The sequence below is a fragment of the Lactuca saligna genome, chromosome 4 (assembly GCF_052625555.1).
Source record: "Lactuca saligna cultivar CGN05327 chromosome 4, ASM5262555v1, whole genome shotgun sequence".
Classification (NCBI taxonomy): domain Eukaryota; kingdom Viridiplantae; phylum Streptophyta; class Magnoliopsida; order Asterales; family Asteraceae; genus Lactuca; species Lactuca saligna.
Genome location: NC_136420.1, coordinates 24,409,805 through 24,427,722, shown reverse-complemented (window position 1 = coordinate 24,427,722; position 17,918 = coordinate 24,409,805). Strand labels below are relative to the sequence as shown.

General features: G+C 34.2%; 1 protein-coding gene across 1 annotated transcript; it reads right to left on the bottom strand.

Moving 5' to 3' along the window:
* Positions 1 to 1,142: 1,142 nt before the first annotated feature.
* LOC145039380 (putative mitochondrial protein AtMg01250) lies at positions 1,143 to 1,607 on the bottom strand. Its single transcript, XM_078987444.1, has one exon. It carries the CDS (start codon positions 1,605 to 1,607, stop codon positions 1,143 to 1,145), a length of 465 nt encoding a protein of 154 aa, XP_078843570.1.
* Between the last annotated feature and the right edge of the window lie 16,311 nt (positions 1,608 to 17,918).

The following is a 17,918-nucleotide window of genomic DNA, read 5'->3' as shown; positions in this document are numbered from 1 at the left end:
TTTTTTTTTTTTTGAACCGGCAATATTTTTAATAAAGAAAGAAAATCTACCTACTAGCAAGTAGCTAGATAGGTTGTTTGCATACAGTAGATCAAATACAGAGAAGAGGGGATAAGACCCATGAATTCCAATCTATACTACTTTTATCTCCTCTATGTTTCACCCAAACATACATTAAGGACTTTGTAGCAGCCACAATCCTCTCCGCACTCACATCAACCTTTTTAAATACTCGATCATTCCGGGCTTTCCACAAGGACCATAAGGCTCCGAATAATATCATAGTTATAATGTCCTTCCTTTTGGGACAGTTACCCCAATTGGAAGCATAATCGATGATGTTCTGTACTGACTAAAATTCATTCACCGGGAGCCCACACCAATGCATAATAGATTGTAGTACTGACCTTGCCATTGTGCATGAAGCAAGGATATGATCACCCGTTTCGTCTGCTGTTTTACATACATCACAAATCGTTGATGCTAAATCAATTCCTCTGTTTTTGAGAGCCACCGCTGAAGGAATTCGATTTTGCTTCGCCCTCCAAACAAAGCCCAGGACTTTTTTTGGAATTAAACGAAGCCATGGGAAGTTCCCGTCATTGACAGGAAAGGAGGCCCTTTCAATTCTATCTCGAAGAGCAGCTATACAAAACTCACCATCTTTAACAAAGGAAGATACCCAAGAGCCATTGTTCTCATCATAACGCATTACGTCTTCGAAGGGAATACTGATCTTCTCCAACTTATTTCTGCTTTTTACAATGTTATTCCATACACTACTTCAAGGGTTTCTAGCGCGCAAACGGTTAGACTCTCCCATCAGTTTGTGAATTCCAGTGATGATCAATACCCAAAAGGAGTGGGGCTCATTTTTTAACCGCCATAGCCATTTAGTTAGTAATGCCAAGTTTAAAGAATGGATTAAACCGATACCCATACCACCTACTGATTTTGGAGCTGTCAATTTATCCCAAGCCACCCAGTGAATGCTATTTTTACATGTAGGGCCTCCCCAAATAAATTTCCTACGAATTTTTTCCATGGCTTTGATGACCCCGGTGGGGGCATCGAATATGGACAGGAAGTATGTGGGAAGACTTCCAAGTACAGCTTTAGCAAGAGTGACTCTACCACCAAAGCTAAGATTTTTCGCCTTCCAAATTGAGAGTTTTTTTTAGCTTATCCAAAATTGGGTTCCACTCAGCAATACGATTCATATTAGAACCTACCGGGACACCAAGGTATGTGAACGGTAAAACTGCAGGTTCACAGCCAAGAGGTGATGCCCAATTAGAAACCTCCTGGGGTGGGACGCCAATACCATAAACTTTAGATTTGGAGAAATTGACTTTTAGTCCAGAAGAGACATAGAAGCACCTAAGTATTCTGGCCAGATTAGCGATGTTACGCTGTGACCAGTCACCCAAGAATAGCGCATCGTCTGCATAGAATAGATGAGATACACAGATGCTAGAATTTGGAATATGGACTCCGTCAAAAACACCATTGGATGTTGCTGATTTCATTGCTACATTGAGGCCCTCCATTGCAATGATAAACAAGAAGGGGGAAAGCGGATCCCCTTGCCTTACTCCCTTTGACATCGCGAATTCGGCGGTAGGACTTCCGTTAATAAGTCTTGACCTGCCATTTGGTCACGTGTTTTAGAAGCAAATGTCCTCTCTCCTCTGCACACACGCTATCAGTTGGTCACGTGTTTTAAGTCTTGACCTGCCATTTGTATTTCAAGGTCAACTCCCTCCTCTCTCTTCATTTAATGCTTTGTGCATCCTGCCAAAAGATGTTGGTAACAGCTGTAGGAATCTCTCGGAAATTACAATGAACATATGCGAGTATTTAAAGTTCAATTCCGGAACGTGTGCTGCAATTAAGACACCCTATGACACCCTCTCATCATTTTTTTAAGACAAAATTGCAAGAATGGTCCCTGTGGTATGTCAAAACTAGCACCTTTGGTCCAAAATGGGTTTGGCTTGCAAGGATGGTCCAATAGTTTCGTTTTGTTACGAATTTGGTCCAATTTCCTATGAACTTTTTTATAATGACAAATTTGCCTTAATATTTTAATTTTTCATTTTTATTTTATTATCAGTAATTAAAATAAAACAAAAATAGAATACCCTCTCTCCCTCTCTCTCTCTCTCTCTCTCCACCGTATTCCCCTATATTTTTTTTTCTTTTTACTCAAGAACAGTTCATCTTCTTCATCCCTCCCCTGCCTATCTGATATGTCTTCTTCGACAAGTTCAAAGAAATCAGTTCAAAACAATTTCAAAATCAAACATGTTGCAACCTCTTAGTGACATATATGAGAATACAATCGCCGGAAAACACATATTTTCTCTTGCCTGACCCACCCGCTTGACCCTCAACATCACCTATTGTATCTGGCCACCATCCATCGTACCTCGCGCATCACCTAAACCAGGTAACATCTCCGATGAATACCAACAACACCATCGCCTCCTAGGTCAAACCACTATACCTGGCTTTTCTCTCATTATCGTTTAGAGCTACAATGCCACTGTTATCTTTATTCTTCTACAAGAGTCATCTTCTACGCCTAAATTTGATACACACACCGATTCAGAGAAGAACAAGAGAGAGGGATATGATTGGCATTTAATTCAATAATTGGAAAGGACACAAAAATTTCTAGGTTGTAAATCGTAATCCCTTTCATATGTAAATCGTAATCAATTAACATGTACTGATTTAGGGTATATGGTGTCTGCGATTCAGGGAGAGGGATAAAAGGGGTGCAGTTTACCTTCATCTTTATGTTTATTGAGTTGTTTGTGGTCTTGTGGGTTTGAGTCGGGCAATTCATAGAAGAAATTGATTCCGATGGTGGTGATGGCAGTTCATCAGAAATCGATTTCTTAGTTCGTGAATATGATGTTCTTGTTCTTGAACTCAGTAAAAACCGAGTGTTCTTGAGATCCATATGCATATATGAGTGTGTATGTGTTAAGTCTATTCGACTTCATGCAATGAATTGAACAAAATTGATAAAAGTTAGGGTTCTTCATTTTACAAATCCACTACCAGATCTATATTAATTTTGTTTGTAGAGAGAGAGAGAGAAAGGGAGGGAGGGAGAGGGAGAGAGAGGGAGAGAGAGAAAGCGAGAAAGAGAGAGAGAGGGAAGGAGAGAGAGTATTTTATTTTTGGTTTATTTTTAATTGTTTTTTAATTACTGATAATAAAATAAATATGAAAAATTAAAATATAAGGGCAAATCCATCATCATAAAAAAGTTCATAGGAAATTCAACCAAACTCGCAACAAAACGAAACTATTGGACCATCCTTACGAGTTAAACCCATTTTGGACCAAATGTGCTAGTTTTGACATACCACATGGACCATTCTTGCAATTTTGTCTTTTTATAAAAAGTCAACCTATAATCAACTACTTGTAATCAGTTTTTTTCGAAAAACAATTCAATTTCAACCAATAAAAATATTTCAAAAGTTAATTAAGATTGTCTAAATGATAAAATATGGTGTCTTTTTAGCCAACTCCTTCCAGAACTTACATGTCCCACCATTCCGGACCAACTTGCTTTTTAAGTCCGGACACAAAGTCCACTTCGGACCTTTTCTTTCAAATACCACTTCGGAACCAAACATCCATTTCGTATCTTGTTTTTATCCCTCACCCACTCCGGATCTTTTAAAACCCATTTCGCACCCTTTTATTTTAAAACCCATTTTGGAATTTTTTATTCCGTACCCTTTTCTTTTTAATTAGGAACCCAACTATTCCGGAAACACTCAAAAAAAATCCGAACTCAAGAAAATTTCAGATTCAACCTTCAATTTCGAACTCAATATTTCAGGAATCAAAAAAAAAAAAAATCCAGACCTTGCTTTTTAATCCCATTTCAGACCTTAACCTCTTTTTTCATTCCTGACCATATTTTTCTTTTTATCTCCTGAATCTCCACTCCTAACATTTTCTAATCCTAACATTTTTTCACTCCTAAATTTTTTTTACTCTTAACCTTTTCTACTCCTTACCTTTTTCAGTTTCACCCATTTTCCTAACCCCTAACCCATTTCTTTTCAAGTTTTTTTATTACCAATTTATTTTTTTTAAAACCAATTAATTTTATTTAACACCCATTATTTTTTTTTAAAACCCATTATTTTTTTAAAACCAATTACTTTTATTTTATACCAATTATTTTTATTAAAACCAATTTTTTTTATTAGAAACAATTATTTTGTTTAACACCAATTTTATCACCATGATTCTAGGCTTCATTCTTCTGGCTGATTACGAGTGACGATACATTTGTTAAGATTTTATTATTTTTGTGTCTCACTTCTACCGAGCTACTCGCATTTTTACTCCCTCGGACTATTTATATATGGGTTCGGACCATTATTTGGGAGTTCAGGTTTGTATTTCGGTTATCAGCATTATGATTTTTCAGCAGTGGATTTTATGATATATATATTCTACAATGTTTGGTCAGTTCGGCGATACATCACCATGTCTACCCATGACCGAAAAATAATATCCTCGTTTTTACGGGTAGATGCTCACATCAAGGGGGAGCGTGCGATGCTCCATCTTATTCGACATATTCTCTTGCCGAGTTTCATGATTATTTTTTATCTTTATTGCATTGTCGATCAAAAATAAAGGGAGAATCATGAGCATCCATTCTGGTCTATTATTGGAGTTTTGACGTTAGAGACATTTGAAGAAGAAAATTCATTTTGTAGTGTGATGTGGCACTGATTTTTGATCTTCATGGATCGAATTTTTGGCACTATTAGATGTTCTTCGGATTATGATTATTTATCTTCAGACTCTATACTTTCGGATGTCTCATTTGTGTTTGCATCCGGTTCAGATATTATCATTACTCGAGTTTGGATTTGTAATATTTTGAAGACGATAATTATTTTAGCGATGCGGCGTGGCACTTATTTTTGAGCTTTTGATCAAATTTTTGGCATTGCTACACCATGTCTTCGGATTCACATTATTTATCATTCAGACTTTATTTTTGGATGCTTCACATTTTCAAAAGGTTACTCTTCAGAGATTATTTGGTGCATCATCATTCGATTTCGGAATATTAAAGACGTTGTGTGATTCGAGATTGTGCTCTTCGGTTCTACAGTCGAGGGGGAGACTGTGAATATGATTAGTTGTTGGAGACTGATCACATTCGAAGATTTAGATTTCATACTTTTATTCAGAGATTGGGGTTTCTCTTTTTGTTCTTTGATGCTAGAGATTCCATTGCCAGATTCCGAGATCACGACAGCTTTAGCTTTTCCGAGACACTTCAGCACCAAACCCACCGGACATGCTTGTCGGATGTTCTGCCTTTTATCATTGCTTTATCCTCACCATTTTCGGGCATTTAGGGGGAGATTGTTGGAGCATGAAAATGCTCTACAATGTTGAGTGTTTATTAGATTATAATATTCCCTTGTATGAAAACCATATTCCATCCACTAGTATATAAAGTGGAGGTGATGCGCATTTTATTGTAAGAGTGCACTCATTCCTTGAATGAGTTGTGGCCGTGAACTCCTTGTGATGGAGTTTCCGGCTCGAACGATGTACACTAAACTTAGGCAGATACTTTCTAACACTCATTACTTGAATGTATTGGGCTTAGAACACTCAAACAGACTCTAAACAATGCTAAAAGATAGCAGGAGCAAGTCTGAATTAAGGTTAATTGCACTGACTTTTAAGAAAAAAAATCGGGTTGTCACAGTATTCCATATATGTTGTTGACAATGATCCAATGTAAAACACCGCAACCCCGACGTTTTCCTTCGTCGGTCGGGGTGTGATAGTTTTGCCTTATGGCAGACATTACATGGAGGAACACACTCATCACTGAATTTGTACTTATATTTTAAAGAATTTACGGCCTAATAAGCTGGACGAATAAGTCTACTATGCCAAGTAAATTTCAAAACACAACAATTAAGATTAGAAATATTAGGATGAATGCATGATGGTAAGTAGTTAATGTAATACAATCCCCCATAATCCCTACCACTCTTCACCATCTCCTTTGACAGTGAATCTTGAATTTTATATCTAACATCTCAAAATTCGTAAAAAATCTAAAGTTTTCAAAAACAACCCATTCCAACCAAAGGTGTTTAGAAAACCATTGTTTCAAAAGTATAAACACAATAAGAGTTTTTCCCAAGATCCAATTATCATAAAAACAGGAAGATGTGCATGATAATGCCTTCGCTTTTTTGGGATCATCAGAAGTACATGAAACAATAAATTGAAACTATAAGCCAAAGCTTATCCCCCAAGGTACCACTACACAACATAACAAACTACATCATACATACATGAGCCTTCAACATGACTAAACTGCCTCACAGACCTACAAAATATCTTGACCGCTCTTAGGGCCTTTGGTCTGACTAGGCTGCCTCAAAGGCCTTCAGTCCATCCAGGTCTCCCTGGGTATCTTGGCCTTCAGCATCAGGTGGTCCACCTCAACCTAACAACCATAACAAGTTGCATATACAATATTAATCAATAATCAGTAAACACAGGTAGTCCTACAGATCTACCATAATCAGTGCAAATGTCTCAGCATAACAGTATGCAACAAACAGGATATCTAATCCAATGGGTCGGCCTTGGTGCCTTCGACCGATAAGTACAATGAGGAATACTCACCTCTCAATCTAAAAAAATAGTTCAATAGATCTCTGCTCCGAATCATAGATGTACATGTTACCAATACAACAGACAAGAACCAAATCTCAAATATAACTTAAAATACCCTTAGGTCAACTTGGTCAAATGTCAAATTCCAAAGGTGTAACGCCCGTAGATCCGGGCTAGTCAATTTAGAGGTAATAGGGGTCGAAAATGACTTTTCAACAAAAGATTATTTAGAATAAATAATCTTAACCAAGTTGTAGAATATGTCACAAGGCTTCCGTACATATAAAGAGCATCGAAATCCAAGTTATAACGAAGAAGTTATGACCCGTCGAAGTTTCGCGACGGAACCGGCATGGCACCGGGAAGCGTAAATAGTGATTTTACGATGGAGGACTTTTTAGCCTTAGTGATCTAAACCAAAGTCGTATAATATGTTAAACCGAGAAAATCCATAAAAAGAACGCCCAAATCTCACTTCGTATGAAGAAGTTATGATTTTTCTAAGATTCGACTTAGCAATGCACGACCCGAAACTCGAATTTTAGTTCGAGCGGTTTTTGGCTTACGTGACTTAAATGAGAGTTGAAGATCTCATTAATAGGAACTTAACAGTAAAAAGACAGATGAAAACAGAGTCTGTATGAAGGAGTTACGAATTCTTCGCGGTCATTTAACAATTTAAACGCCTCGTACTGTTAAATTTAAGATCGATCGAGAATTAGCCGACGGAGTCAAAATGAAAGTTGTAGATATTATTTTTACCTATGCGTAGATATAAATAATGTCAAAAATGGAGGTTGTATGTGAAAGTTACGGATTTTAGAAGTCGAAAGTGTGTTGTGCGAAAATGGGTGATGTGACACAATCTTGGCCATTGCTTTCTCCCCAAGTCTTGCCACTAGATGGTGACATGTGGTACCAAGTTAAGCCATTTTCACTCTATAAATAGAACCTCTCTCACCCTCATTTTCTTCACACCTTTCTCATTCTTTCTTCTCTTTACTCTCTTTCTCTAAAACCTCTCTGTAGCCCCGAAACCCCCGAAAAGCCTAGGGAACCTCCCTAGCACGATGCGGAAGCCCCGGAGTGCTCGGAGGCTCTGAGAAGAAGAACTTTTCAGCTCGGGAACGCTGCTCCAAGCAAAGACCGATTTTCTATAAAACTTGTTGTAAGTGAGCTACGCCTACACTATTTTTAATATATCATTTATTTAATTATAGTAACGTTATTAGCAACTTATAATAAGTACTTGGGCTATTATTATGGGTTATATAAGTATATTTGTTGATGCTTATATAATAGTAATAATAGCTAGACTATTAATTAGTCTCAGCGAATAATAGACTAAACTCTAGTGGTAATAATATTAGGTTTCGTCGAAGGAAATTATTTTTAAGAAGCGAAGCGCTGTCTGAGTTCGGAATCACCACCTTTTCAGGTGAGTGCATAGTTACTTTCATCTTACACATAGATATGAAGTATTTTATATAAATTACGTGCTATGTGTGCATATTATCTGAGTACTTGTTGTCTATGCTAAATGAAGGATTTTATACATGTTTTAAATGATTTAAACTGTATATGTATTTTATATCTACAATAATGTTGGGGTAAACATGGGTAGATATAATAAATGGAATATGAGTTGAATGATGAGTTGAGACGTGTTATAGACCACGAGGTGAGGGTGAGAGGTGGACGATGTGAGAAGCCTTTTTCCTAAATGATGTCCTCGTCATTCAGTAGAGTATGGATGACAACCACGGACTATTCTAGACAGTCCAGTGGAACACTAGCAGGCTCGCAACCTGTAGGTTTTGTGAACGATGTGTTCACTCGGTGTACTCTAAACCCTAGTGATCATACATACTTGATGCCTAAACCTTGGTGATCATGCAGACTTGATGCCTAACCCTGGCGATCATGCAGACTTGATGCCTAAACCTTAGTGATCATGTAGACTTGATGCCTAAACCCTGGCGACTATGCAGACTTAGTGCCCGTTGTGTAAACCGTGGCAACGATGGACTTTGTGCCGATTCCTTAGGATGATCCTTAGGAATGAATGAACGAGGAATAGCTTATTCTTAGGGTAGATCCTTAAGATTAAAGAAGATAATGGGGATAGGTAATTGGGTTGATTGTTTGATTGTTTAAACATAATAATTATATTATTGTGGGTTGAAAACCCTATGTACTCACCAGTTTTCCCAACCTGACCCACTCAGTTTATTTATATCATAGGTGTTGATATGAAGTCACATTACACTGAGAGATTAAAGAGATGTAGATCACTAGTGTAAATAAATGTAAGTTCTGCTTATGCTTGTGTTTCTGTATTGGCGATGACATCCCAAACGTTTTAAAATGAATAAAATAGGTTTCTTCGAAAATATTTTGATAACGTATTTATCGTATTTTTCTGGGAACAAATTCCGCAACATTTTTATGAAAAGAAGTACTCTGATTTTTATAAAGCATAAACAAAATCGGTATTTTATGGCCATGAAAATGGGGATGTCACAAAAGGTCAACTTACAATTGACCGCCACGTCGTGGCCATAAAATGCCAAAACAGATGGGCCTTAGCCCAATCGTCATGCCATGATGGACCAGACCACTTTATGGTCACTGCTTCCTGAACCTCTTAATGGAATAAGCCGATTTCTTCGATCATAGGGACTCCAAAGCCCAAATCTAGTCTATTTTGGGGTCTAAATGGATAAAGTTCCAACTTTATCCCTTAGGTCCCTCCAATGATTAAGGATCTCCAATTCTAAGTTCAAAAGAGCAAAAACTCAACATAGCTTAAACATTAATCACCTAATCCCTAAATTCCTTTCGTCTAAAACTTAGTTTTGATCCCAAATAACATTCTATGTCATAAAGTTTCCAACTTTATGACCTTTCATGGCTATAAAGTGTCCAAATCATAAAACCGAACATTTCACAAGGCTATAAGTCACCAAATGCATGCGTGGAGGAAAGGAAAGGGTTAAGATTATACTTTTATAAATCTAAACACCCCAAAACGTCCAAAAAGGCAACTCATTTGGTCTTGAGCAGTCCCTAATCATATGGACCAAAAATATGGGACTAGAAGCACATACTTTCTAACTCCAGCAAGATCTAGAGAGATAATCATCAAGTTCAAAACTTTATATCTCCTGGGGGTGCTCAAGAAGTGTACAACTCAGATCTACAAGGCTTGGAGCTCCCTTCTTGCTTTCCAATGGCTTCCTTCCCTCTACAATGGACACCAAACACCAAAATGAGCTTAAAACACCACCAATAGAGATTAGGGTTTGAAAGGAATAGAGTGGGCAATGGAGGTTGATGAGGGTAAAAGCTCTTGACGGTTAATGATGCTTAAATATGGTGCAAACCATATAAATTAGGGTTTTCTCCAACAGCGGCTACCACGTCGTGGCGCGTATTATCATGTCGTTGTGGTCTATCGAAAACCTACGGACCAAAAAGCATTACCATGCACGTCGCGGTGGAACTCCACCACAACGTGGCTACCCAGAAAACATAAAATCATTGAAATTTAGAGTCATACCTGGAATGGGTGTTACATTATAATTATCTTCAGTAAAAATAACCTCACAATTACTATCTTTACAAATCTTATGCACAGATAAAACATTAACATTGAACTCAGGAACAACAAAAACATCAAATAGTGTAAGACTAGAAGACAGTTGAAGATTTCCAATTTTATTAATTTGAGCAGATGACCCGTTAGGATGTTTAACAGTTAGATTAAGTTTGGATACATCCACAATATCAATAGCAGTAACACAATAATTAAAACATTGAAGCAAAGGTATACCTGTCATATTAGCAGTAGCAGTAACACACTTGTGGAATTCTCATTAATGAGACAAAGAAACTTGTTATATTGCTCACTAGTAAGATAGTTAGCATCATTTCCACTAACTGATTCAAAGGAATGAGAAGATGATCTGCCAGAATTAATAGAAGAAGAATTCATAGTAAATGACTTACTTTGTATATTCAGATTATTGATTTCATTTTTTTTGGTTTAAAGTCTTTGGGATATCCAATTAGATTATTAAATTTTTCAATAGCATGACCTTTAAGACCACAATATCTACACTATAGTCCTTGACCCCTTGATTTGTTTTGATTTTTACCTTTTCTGAAATCATTAACCCTGCTATTAAACACTAAAACTTGAGTTTTAGAAGTGTTACCAGAAGTCAGAGATCCATTCTTTTGATCTGATTCTTCTATAAAGATAATAGAAAAAGCGGTTTTATCATTAGGTAAAAGGTTCCATTAAAAGAATATGACTCTGAACTTGACTATAACCATTATCAAGACCAATAAGAAATTGCATTAACTTCATCAATTTAGAATGATCATTAAATTTAGTAGTACCATCACAAATACATTCAGTTAAACTAGTAAGACCATCAAATTCTTTCCAAAGAGAATCAAGTTTATTAAAGTTATTTGAAAAATATGAGCCATTTTGCTTTAAAGAATTATTTTTTTATGAATATTGAAAACAATTGAACCATTTTCTTTATTATATTTTTCAAATAATTCATTCCAAATATCCTCGGCCTTTTCAGAATAAGAATATCCAACATATATAGACTCAAATATAGACCCTAGAATCCAAGAACAAATAACAGAATTTGCACTTTCCCACTAAGTGTCCTTAGATGATTCAACAATAGATTTATTAAGAGAACCATCTACAAACCCTAGCTTATTACAAGCTTTAATCCCTATTATCATCGCACTATGCCACAAAGGAAAATTCTCATTACCAATTAACTTTATAGTAATAATGGAAGTTATACTGTTGTCAGAAGGGTGGACATACAAAGGATCATTAAAATCCACATAACTATCCTTACCACTACCATCAGGAGTATTGATCAAACAAACAACAAGTAGGGAAAGGCAAGCAAAAACAAGAGAAGTCAAGAAAAATTATCAAAAAACACAAATAAATGTGTTTATTAAATGTCTAGATGGTCACTACAGTATGTTAGGGCCCTAGACAACCAACGTAGAGTCGAGAAAACACACAAGAAGCACAAAAAATAACTAGTGTAATAAAGACACTAGGTTCTCCTAAAACTATACTAGAAGAATAGGAGAAAAGAACAAGAAACATCTCACAGAGGTCGTTATAGCCACTTTTGGAGAGATTGTATTCTCTCAGTTCCATTCTCTCTTTAGTTATTTCGGTGATCAAATATGTTCTCAAGAGAGTTAATCAGAACCTTTTAGACAGATTGATCAATCGAAGTTCACAACCACAACAAAGCCTCCCAGTAGAAGATGCGAAATCAACCAGTCTGCTTAATCCTAAAACACATAACAATCTCGCAGTAACATGAATTAGATAAAATTTTGAGAAGCAAAATGAAACCCTAGATCTAACATAGTCTGCATAGAACTACATGGAACCTACAGAAACCCTATATCTGAGCAAAAACTACAGATCTAAAAGGAAACAGTAACAAAACCATTTGAGGAAAGAAGAAGATTACATATACTAACCTTGATGTCAAACAACAACCGATGATTGCAGATCAAAAAGAAACAATATCTTAAGCGACCATGGATCTGATACCATGGTCAAAAATATAGAAATCAAACATTCCCAACATCAACGATTCTTACACCAAAGAATAAGGATGAAACCCTAATCTATACATGTTAGGTGATAGAGTAAGAATGAGAGATTTTTTACAATTGTGTGTATGAGATATATGAGCTAATGACCAAAACGCAACATTACCTTCATTATATATCCAGGTTCGTTTCTTACCCATGGATCATATGATCCGCGTGCATATCTTGCATAAGAATAAGAAAAACGAGGTGTGATCCAGTAGAACCATAATATGACAGAAATAATCCCTCAACCAAATATGACTCCATATTCAGGTCAAACAAGAATATAGAAGTGACACAAATTGCCCTATAAATATAAAGCTCAATATAATAACCAAATAAATAAACAAATAATGAGATTGAATATAGAAAATGTTATTATTTTCAAAAAAATGGAGAACAACATTACTTTTTGTGGCCAGTCTTGGACCAACTTATGTAGTACAAAAGCTAACAAAAGTTTTTTCATGCTTGGGAAAATACCGTCTTTAGGTTTCTTAGAATTACGGGTGGCACTTCATGTTACATGTAACTTACTATTATTGAAAATCTTAGATGTGGTGAATTTTAAATTAAAGATGTGATGAATTTTTAAATTAAAGATGTAGAGTATACATTGGACACTAGTGGCGTCATACATATAAATTCATTTGATTGCAATATCCCCATACACGTATGCACGCAGACCGGATGTGGTAATAATAAAGATATGTGAAAATATGTTAACATGATAATGCATACTCATTTTTACGATAATTATATTTTAATTGACTAATTGCGAGACCTATGTATTACATAGGTTACATGGATTTTTTTTTTTTTTAAATGTTTAATATAAAGATCTAAATATTTGAGATACTTGAATTTATAAGAAAACTAGGTGTAAGACCCATGTATTACATGAGTTCATTTAAAAGAAAAATTAAATATGAAATTCTAAACATTTGAAAATTTTGAATTTATAAGAAAATTTAGAAAATTTTTGAATTATTAAAATTAAAGTGTTTTTTTTTCTTTTTTAAATTTAAACTAATTATTTAGATAAATAAACATAAGAAACTAATGAGACTTTAATTTACAAATTTTGAAATTAGAAGAAATATCAATTAATGATATTGATATGTAATTAGTATTACATTTATTGCAATTATTACATTTAAATATTATGTAGAATTTAATAAAATGAAAAAAAAAAAAAAAAAAACACAAAATGTTATGTGGAAAAAATTTAATTGAAAATAATCACAAAATGACGTGTGGCCAAATCAATGAGAGTGTGACATGTGACAAAAAGATTTTCATTTATTAGAGTAGATGAGAAAAATATTGAATTATTAAAATTGAAGAGCTTTTTTTCTTTTAAATTTAAACAAATAATTTACATTGCGGGAATGGAATAAAAAAGGTGCCCAAGATCTTGACGTTTCTTGACTTAAAGAAGACCAAAAATCTATTTTCTTGAATTAGAGAGTAATAAAAGAGAAAAGAGTCAAAATAGTGGTTGATGGATGGCAGGTACCCATAGGTTACAAGAATGGAATAACAAAGGCGTCAAAGATCTTGACCTTATGGAGAGTCGTTCTTTGATAACACAAACAATAGGGAGAAATGGCTACACAACCCACATCTAGGCCACGTGATAGAGCTTAAAAGATGAAAATTGATGATGTTAGCAAAAGGACCATTCAAGCAAGTTTTGGAACAAGAACCATGTTTGTCAAAGAAATTAGCATGGTCTGAGTTTGTGATCTTTGGTAAACCATATGGACCATTTTAGGTTATTGTGTCTAATTTAAATTTATTTTAACTAGACAAATCTTCATAAATGGTCCATGTGGTTTCCCAGAATATCAAATTTAGTCGCTAATTTTTTTCGATCTCATGGAAGGTCCTTATGGTTTCAATTTCTATCATAGTTGGTCCCTCACCCATATAAAAGGACTTTTATACCCTTTTTACTTTATTTACATTTTGTCTTTATGGTTAAGTGATTTAAAAAAATAGAAAAAACAAATAAATACCACCCTCCCCCTTCCACTCCTCAACTATTGCCACCATCGTTGCTACAACCACCACATTCAAATATCGACTTCAACCATACCAACATCATCTCCTCTCTATATCATTCCTTTATTTTCTCCATCATTACTGGCAGTGAAGACAAACATCACCTATTAACGACCACCTCTGTCTTCCTCCCATATAGGCGGTGACAGTTAGGATCTCAACATATTAAATCTCGACAAGATACTATGAGGGTTTGTTGTTCACCTCTTAGTGGTTCTAGTAGTGGTGTCGGTTTTGAAAATAGGTGGTCGAACGTGGATGAGAAAGGTGAAGATGGTGGCAGTGTAGGGGTGGTCGTCGAAAGTAGCTCCGATGGTTATACAAGGTTGTGGTTGGTTGGGGTTTTGTATAAACACCATGGAGAGTCCAATGAAGGTGATTTTATCCAAAAATGATGGATGGAATGGGTTGTATGCAATTTACAACAACTTTGGATGTCGTATCGCACAACGGTTAACGACAGGTGTAAGGGGAATCGAGGGGTGGGTTTGATCGAACCATGTGAGGGTTCAATTGGTGGTGGTTCCGTGAAAATCGAATGATGAGATGTGATTGTTCAGTGATTTCCGACGAATCCTTTTGGGGAAAGAAGGTTGGTGATGAAATTGATGGGTAGAGAGAAAAAGAAAGGAGTATATATATATATATATATATATATATATATATATATATATATATATATATATATATATATATATGAATAATTTTATCTTAAAAAATATAACATATATTAAAAAGGGAATAAAAGTCTTTGTTTACGGATGAGGTATCAACCACCAGGGTGAGCATTGTGTGGTTTGGTGCGGTTATTGGTTAAAACAAAACCGTAAACCGCAAATGTTGTCATTACATTATCAAAACCGAAGGGGCAGTTATATTTTTTTAATGGGGTTATGCAATTTTTTAAAACGTTTGCGGTTGAGTTGCGGTTTTTAACCGCATAGATTTGATACATTAATTTTACGGTCCAAATTAAACCACAACTGTACAACTCAGTCCAAACTCAGTTACACACTATATATATATATATATATATATATATATATATATATATATATATATATATATATATATATATATATATATATATATATATATATATATATATATATAGGGCTAGGTTATAATGTAAATGAACAAATATTGTGCGGACCTGTGGACAATACTATTATATGAGAATTACTAAGAGAATAAGTTGTTTACTAATGTGAATGCGTTAAACCTTACATATCTATCATCATTTTCAAGTATTCTCACTAATTATTAATCATTTTTGTTCTCGCACATCGTTTTTCACTCATTTTCATTCTTACAGAGTACAGCTCCACAAATATTCTGACATAATGAGAATAATAATAAAAGGTGTGTAATAACCTTATAGACGATTTAATTAGGGAGAATGTGATAATAACAATAATTATGTAAGATTGAACGTATTCATATTATCAAACAACATATTTTCTTTGTCATTCTCACAGAATAACATTGTCGACACATCCACACAATAGATGTCAATCAACATTTGAACCCATATATATATATATATATATATATATATATATATATATATATATATATATATATATATATATATATATATATATATATATATATATAGTAGGCGAATGTCCGCGCGTTGCACAGAAACACCTATATTGTTGAAGTCTTTACAATTTTTTTTTAAATATAACAATAACGTTGTTTTTAAATTTGATATAATAATTCGTATACTAAATTGATATAATATATTGATTATTTTAAATTATATGATAATATATACATCTATTATAATCTATAACTGCATAATTTTAATCGTTTAAATGACTTTTACCCGCGAGTTACACATGAATAACTAAATATAATATATGGTTTAATGTTATTTATAGTTGTTGTTATTGTTAATTAATTTTTTAAAATTTATTTGTTTAATGTTTTAATTTCTATCATTATAATTATTTAAAACATCAAATATTGTTTTTTTGATTTTAAAGGCAACAATATAATCATTTATATAGAGTTATTTTTAACTATTTTTATTGTAAGTTATTTTAAGTCACTTATTTGAAAACTTTTAACGATTATAAAAATAAATTTAGAAAATATTTTAGTTAAATTGATATTACAATTTAGTTTTTGTATTTATCACTACAATTTATCACTTTTAACTGTTTACAAAATATTCTTTAGCTTTTTAAGTGGAACTGATATTTATAATTAAGTTGACATTGTAATGTTATATTCAAATTAACAATTGGAGTATTTTTTCAAAACTGTTCAAAAGTTGTAGATTTAAACTGATAATGGTTTACATACAACAACATTTTAAATCTAATAAAATAAGTATAATATATATTAAAAGTTAAAGACATAACTTTATAAATATAAGTAATATATTATTTTAAAATTGAAATTTAATTTATTTATGAATACACTTTAGGTTTGATATTTATGTTGGGTTTTAAGCATTCTAACACTCGTAGGGTGTACATGCAACCCTAAATACCTTATATCTATGTTTTCTCTATTATACATGCAAAGTTGAAGTTTCCAAGGTATTACCTTACAACTAGCATACAATTGTCAAGAATCTAGTTGGGATAACATACCTTATGGTGGAGCTTGATGTCTTGATGTATTTAGCCTTAAGAGCTTATCCCTAATAGTGTGGAAGCCTCAAGTGGAATCATAACACATCATGGACAAAGAATGAACTTGAGAGAGAATCTCCATGCACCAAAAACTCCATGAACTCTAGACTAGAGTAAGTCACAGTTTTTGGGCTAGAAGCATCAATTTATATGTGTGAGGAATCCCAGAGACATGGGTATAACCCATAACCCAAATCCATACCCATGGGTTTAATGATCCATGGTTCATGTGGCCTAACTCTTTATGTATCCATACATAAACTTGGTTCAACATGGATCATAAGCCCAACACATATAAATATAACTAATTAACTTAATTACTCCACATAGATTTAATTAGTCTCTTTTGATCACTAAATTAACTCCAAATTAATTTTTGATCAATACTAATTAAAACTTATGATTTCATATTAATATATTATAACCATGCAAATTGAATTGGTACCCTTAATTTTATCATCCGATCTATGTGTCGGTTAACCACACACGCTCCACCAATCTATGATAAAACTTAAGTCACCCATTGCCACACATTGTCAGTCCCATGTTAGTGTGCCAGTTAACCACACACGCTCCACTAATAACTTAACAAGGGTGCAAAGTGTAATTTCATGGGTTAGCACCAAATTCACATTTTCCTAAGTAACTAAGATTGGGAATTCATAAGAGTTTAGTTACTTAGTATTTATCATTATACTTTTAATGAAAGGAGAATTAGAGTCATATCCTACCCGTTTGGCTAACGACCCTCGACCAGTCAAGGAAGCGCTAGGTGAGAGTGGATACCCATTAAACGGCCATTTTATAGGCAGTAACCTTATACCCCCTTATAGA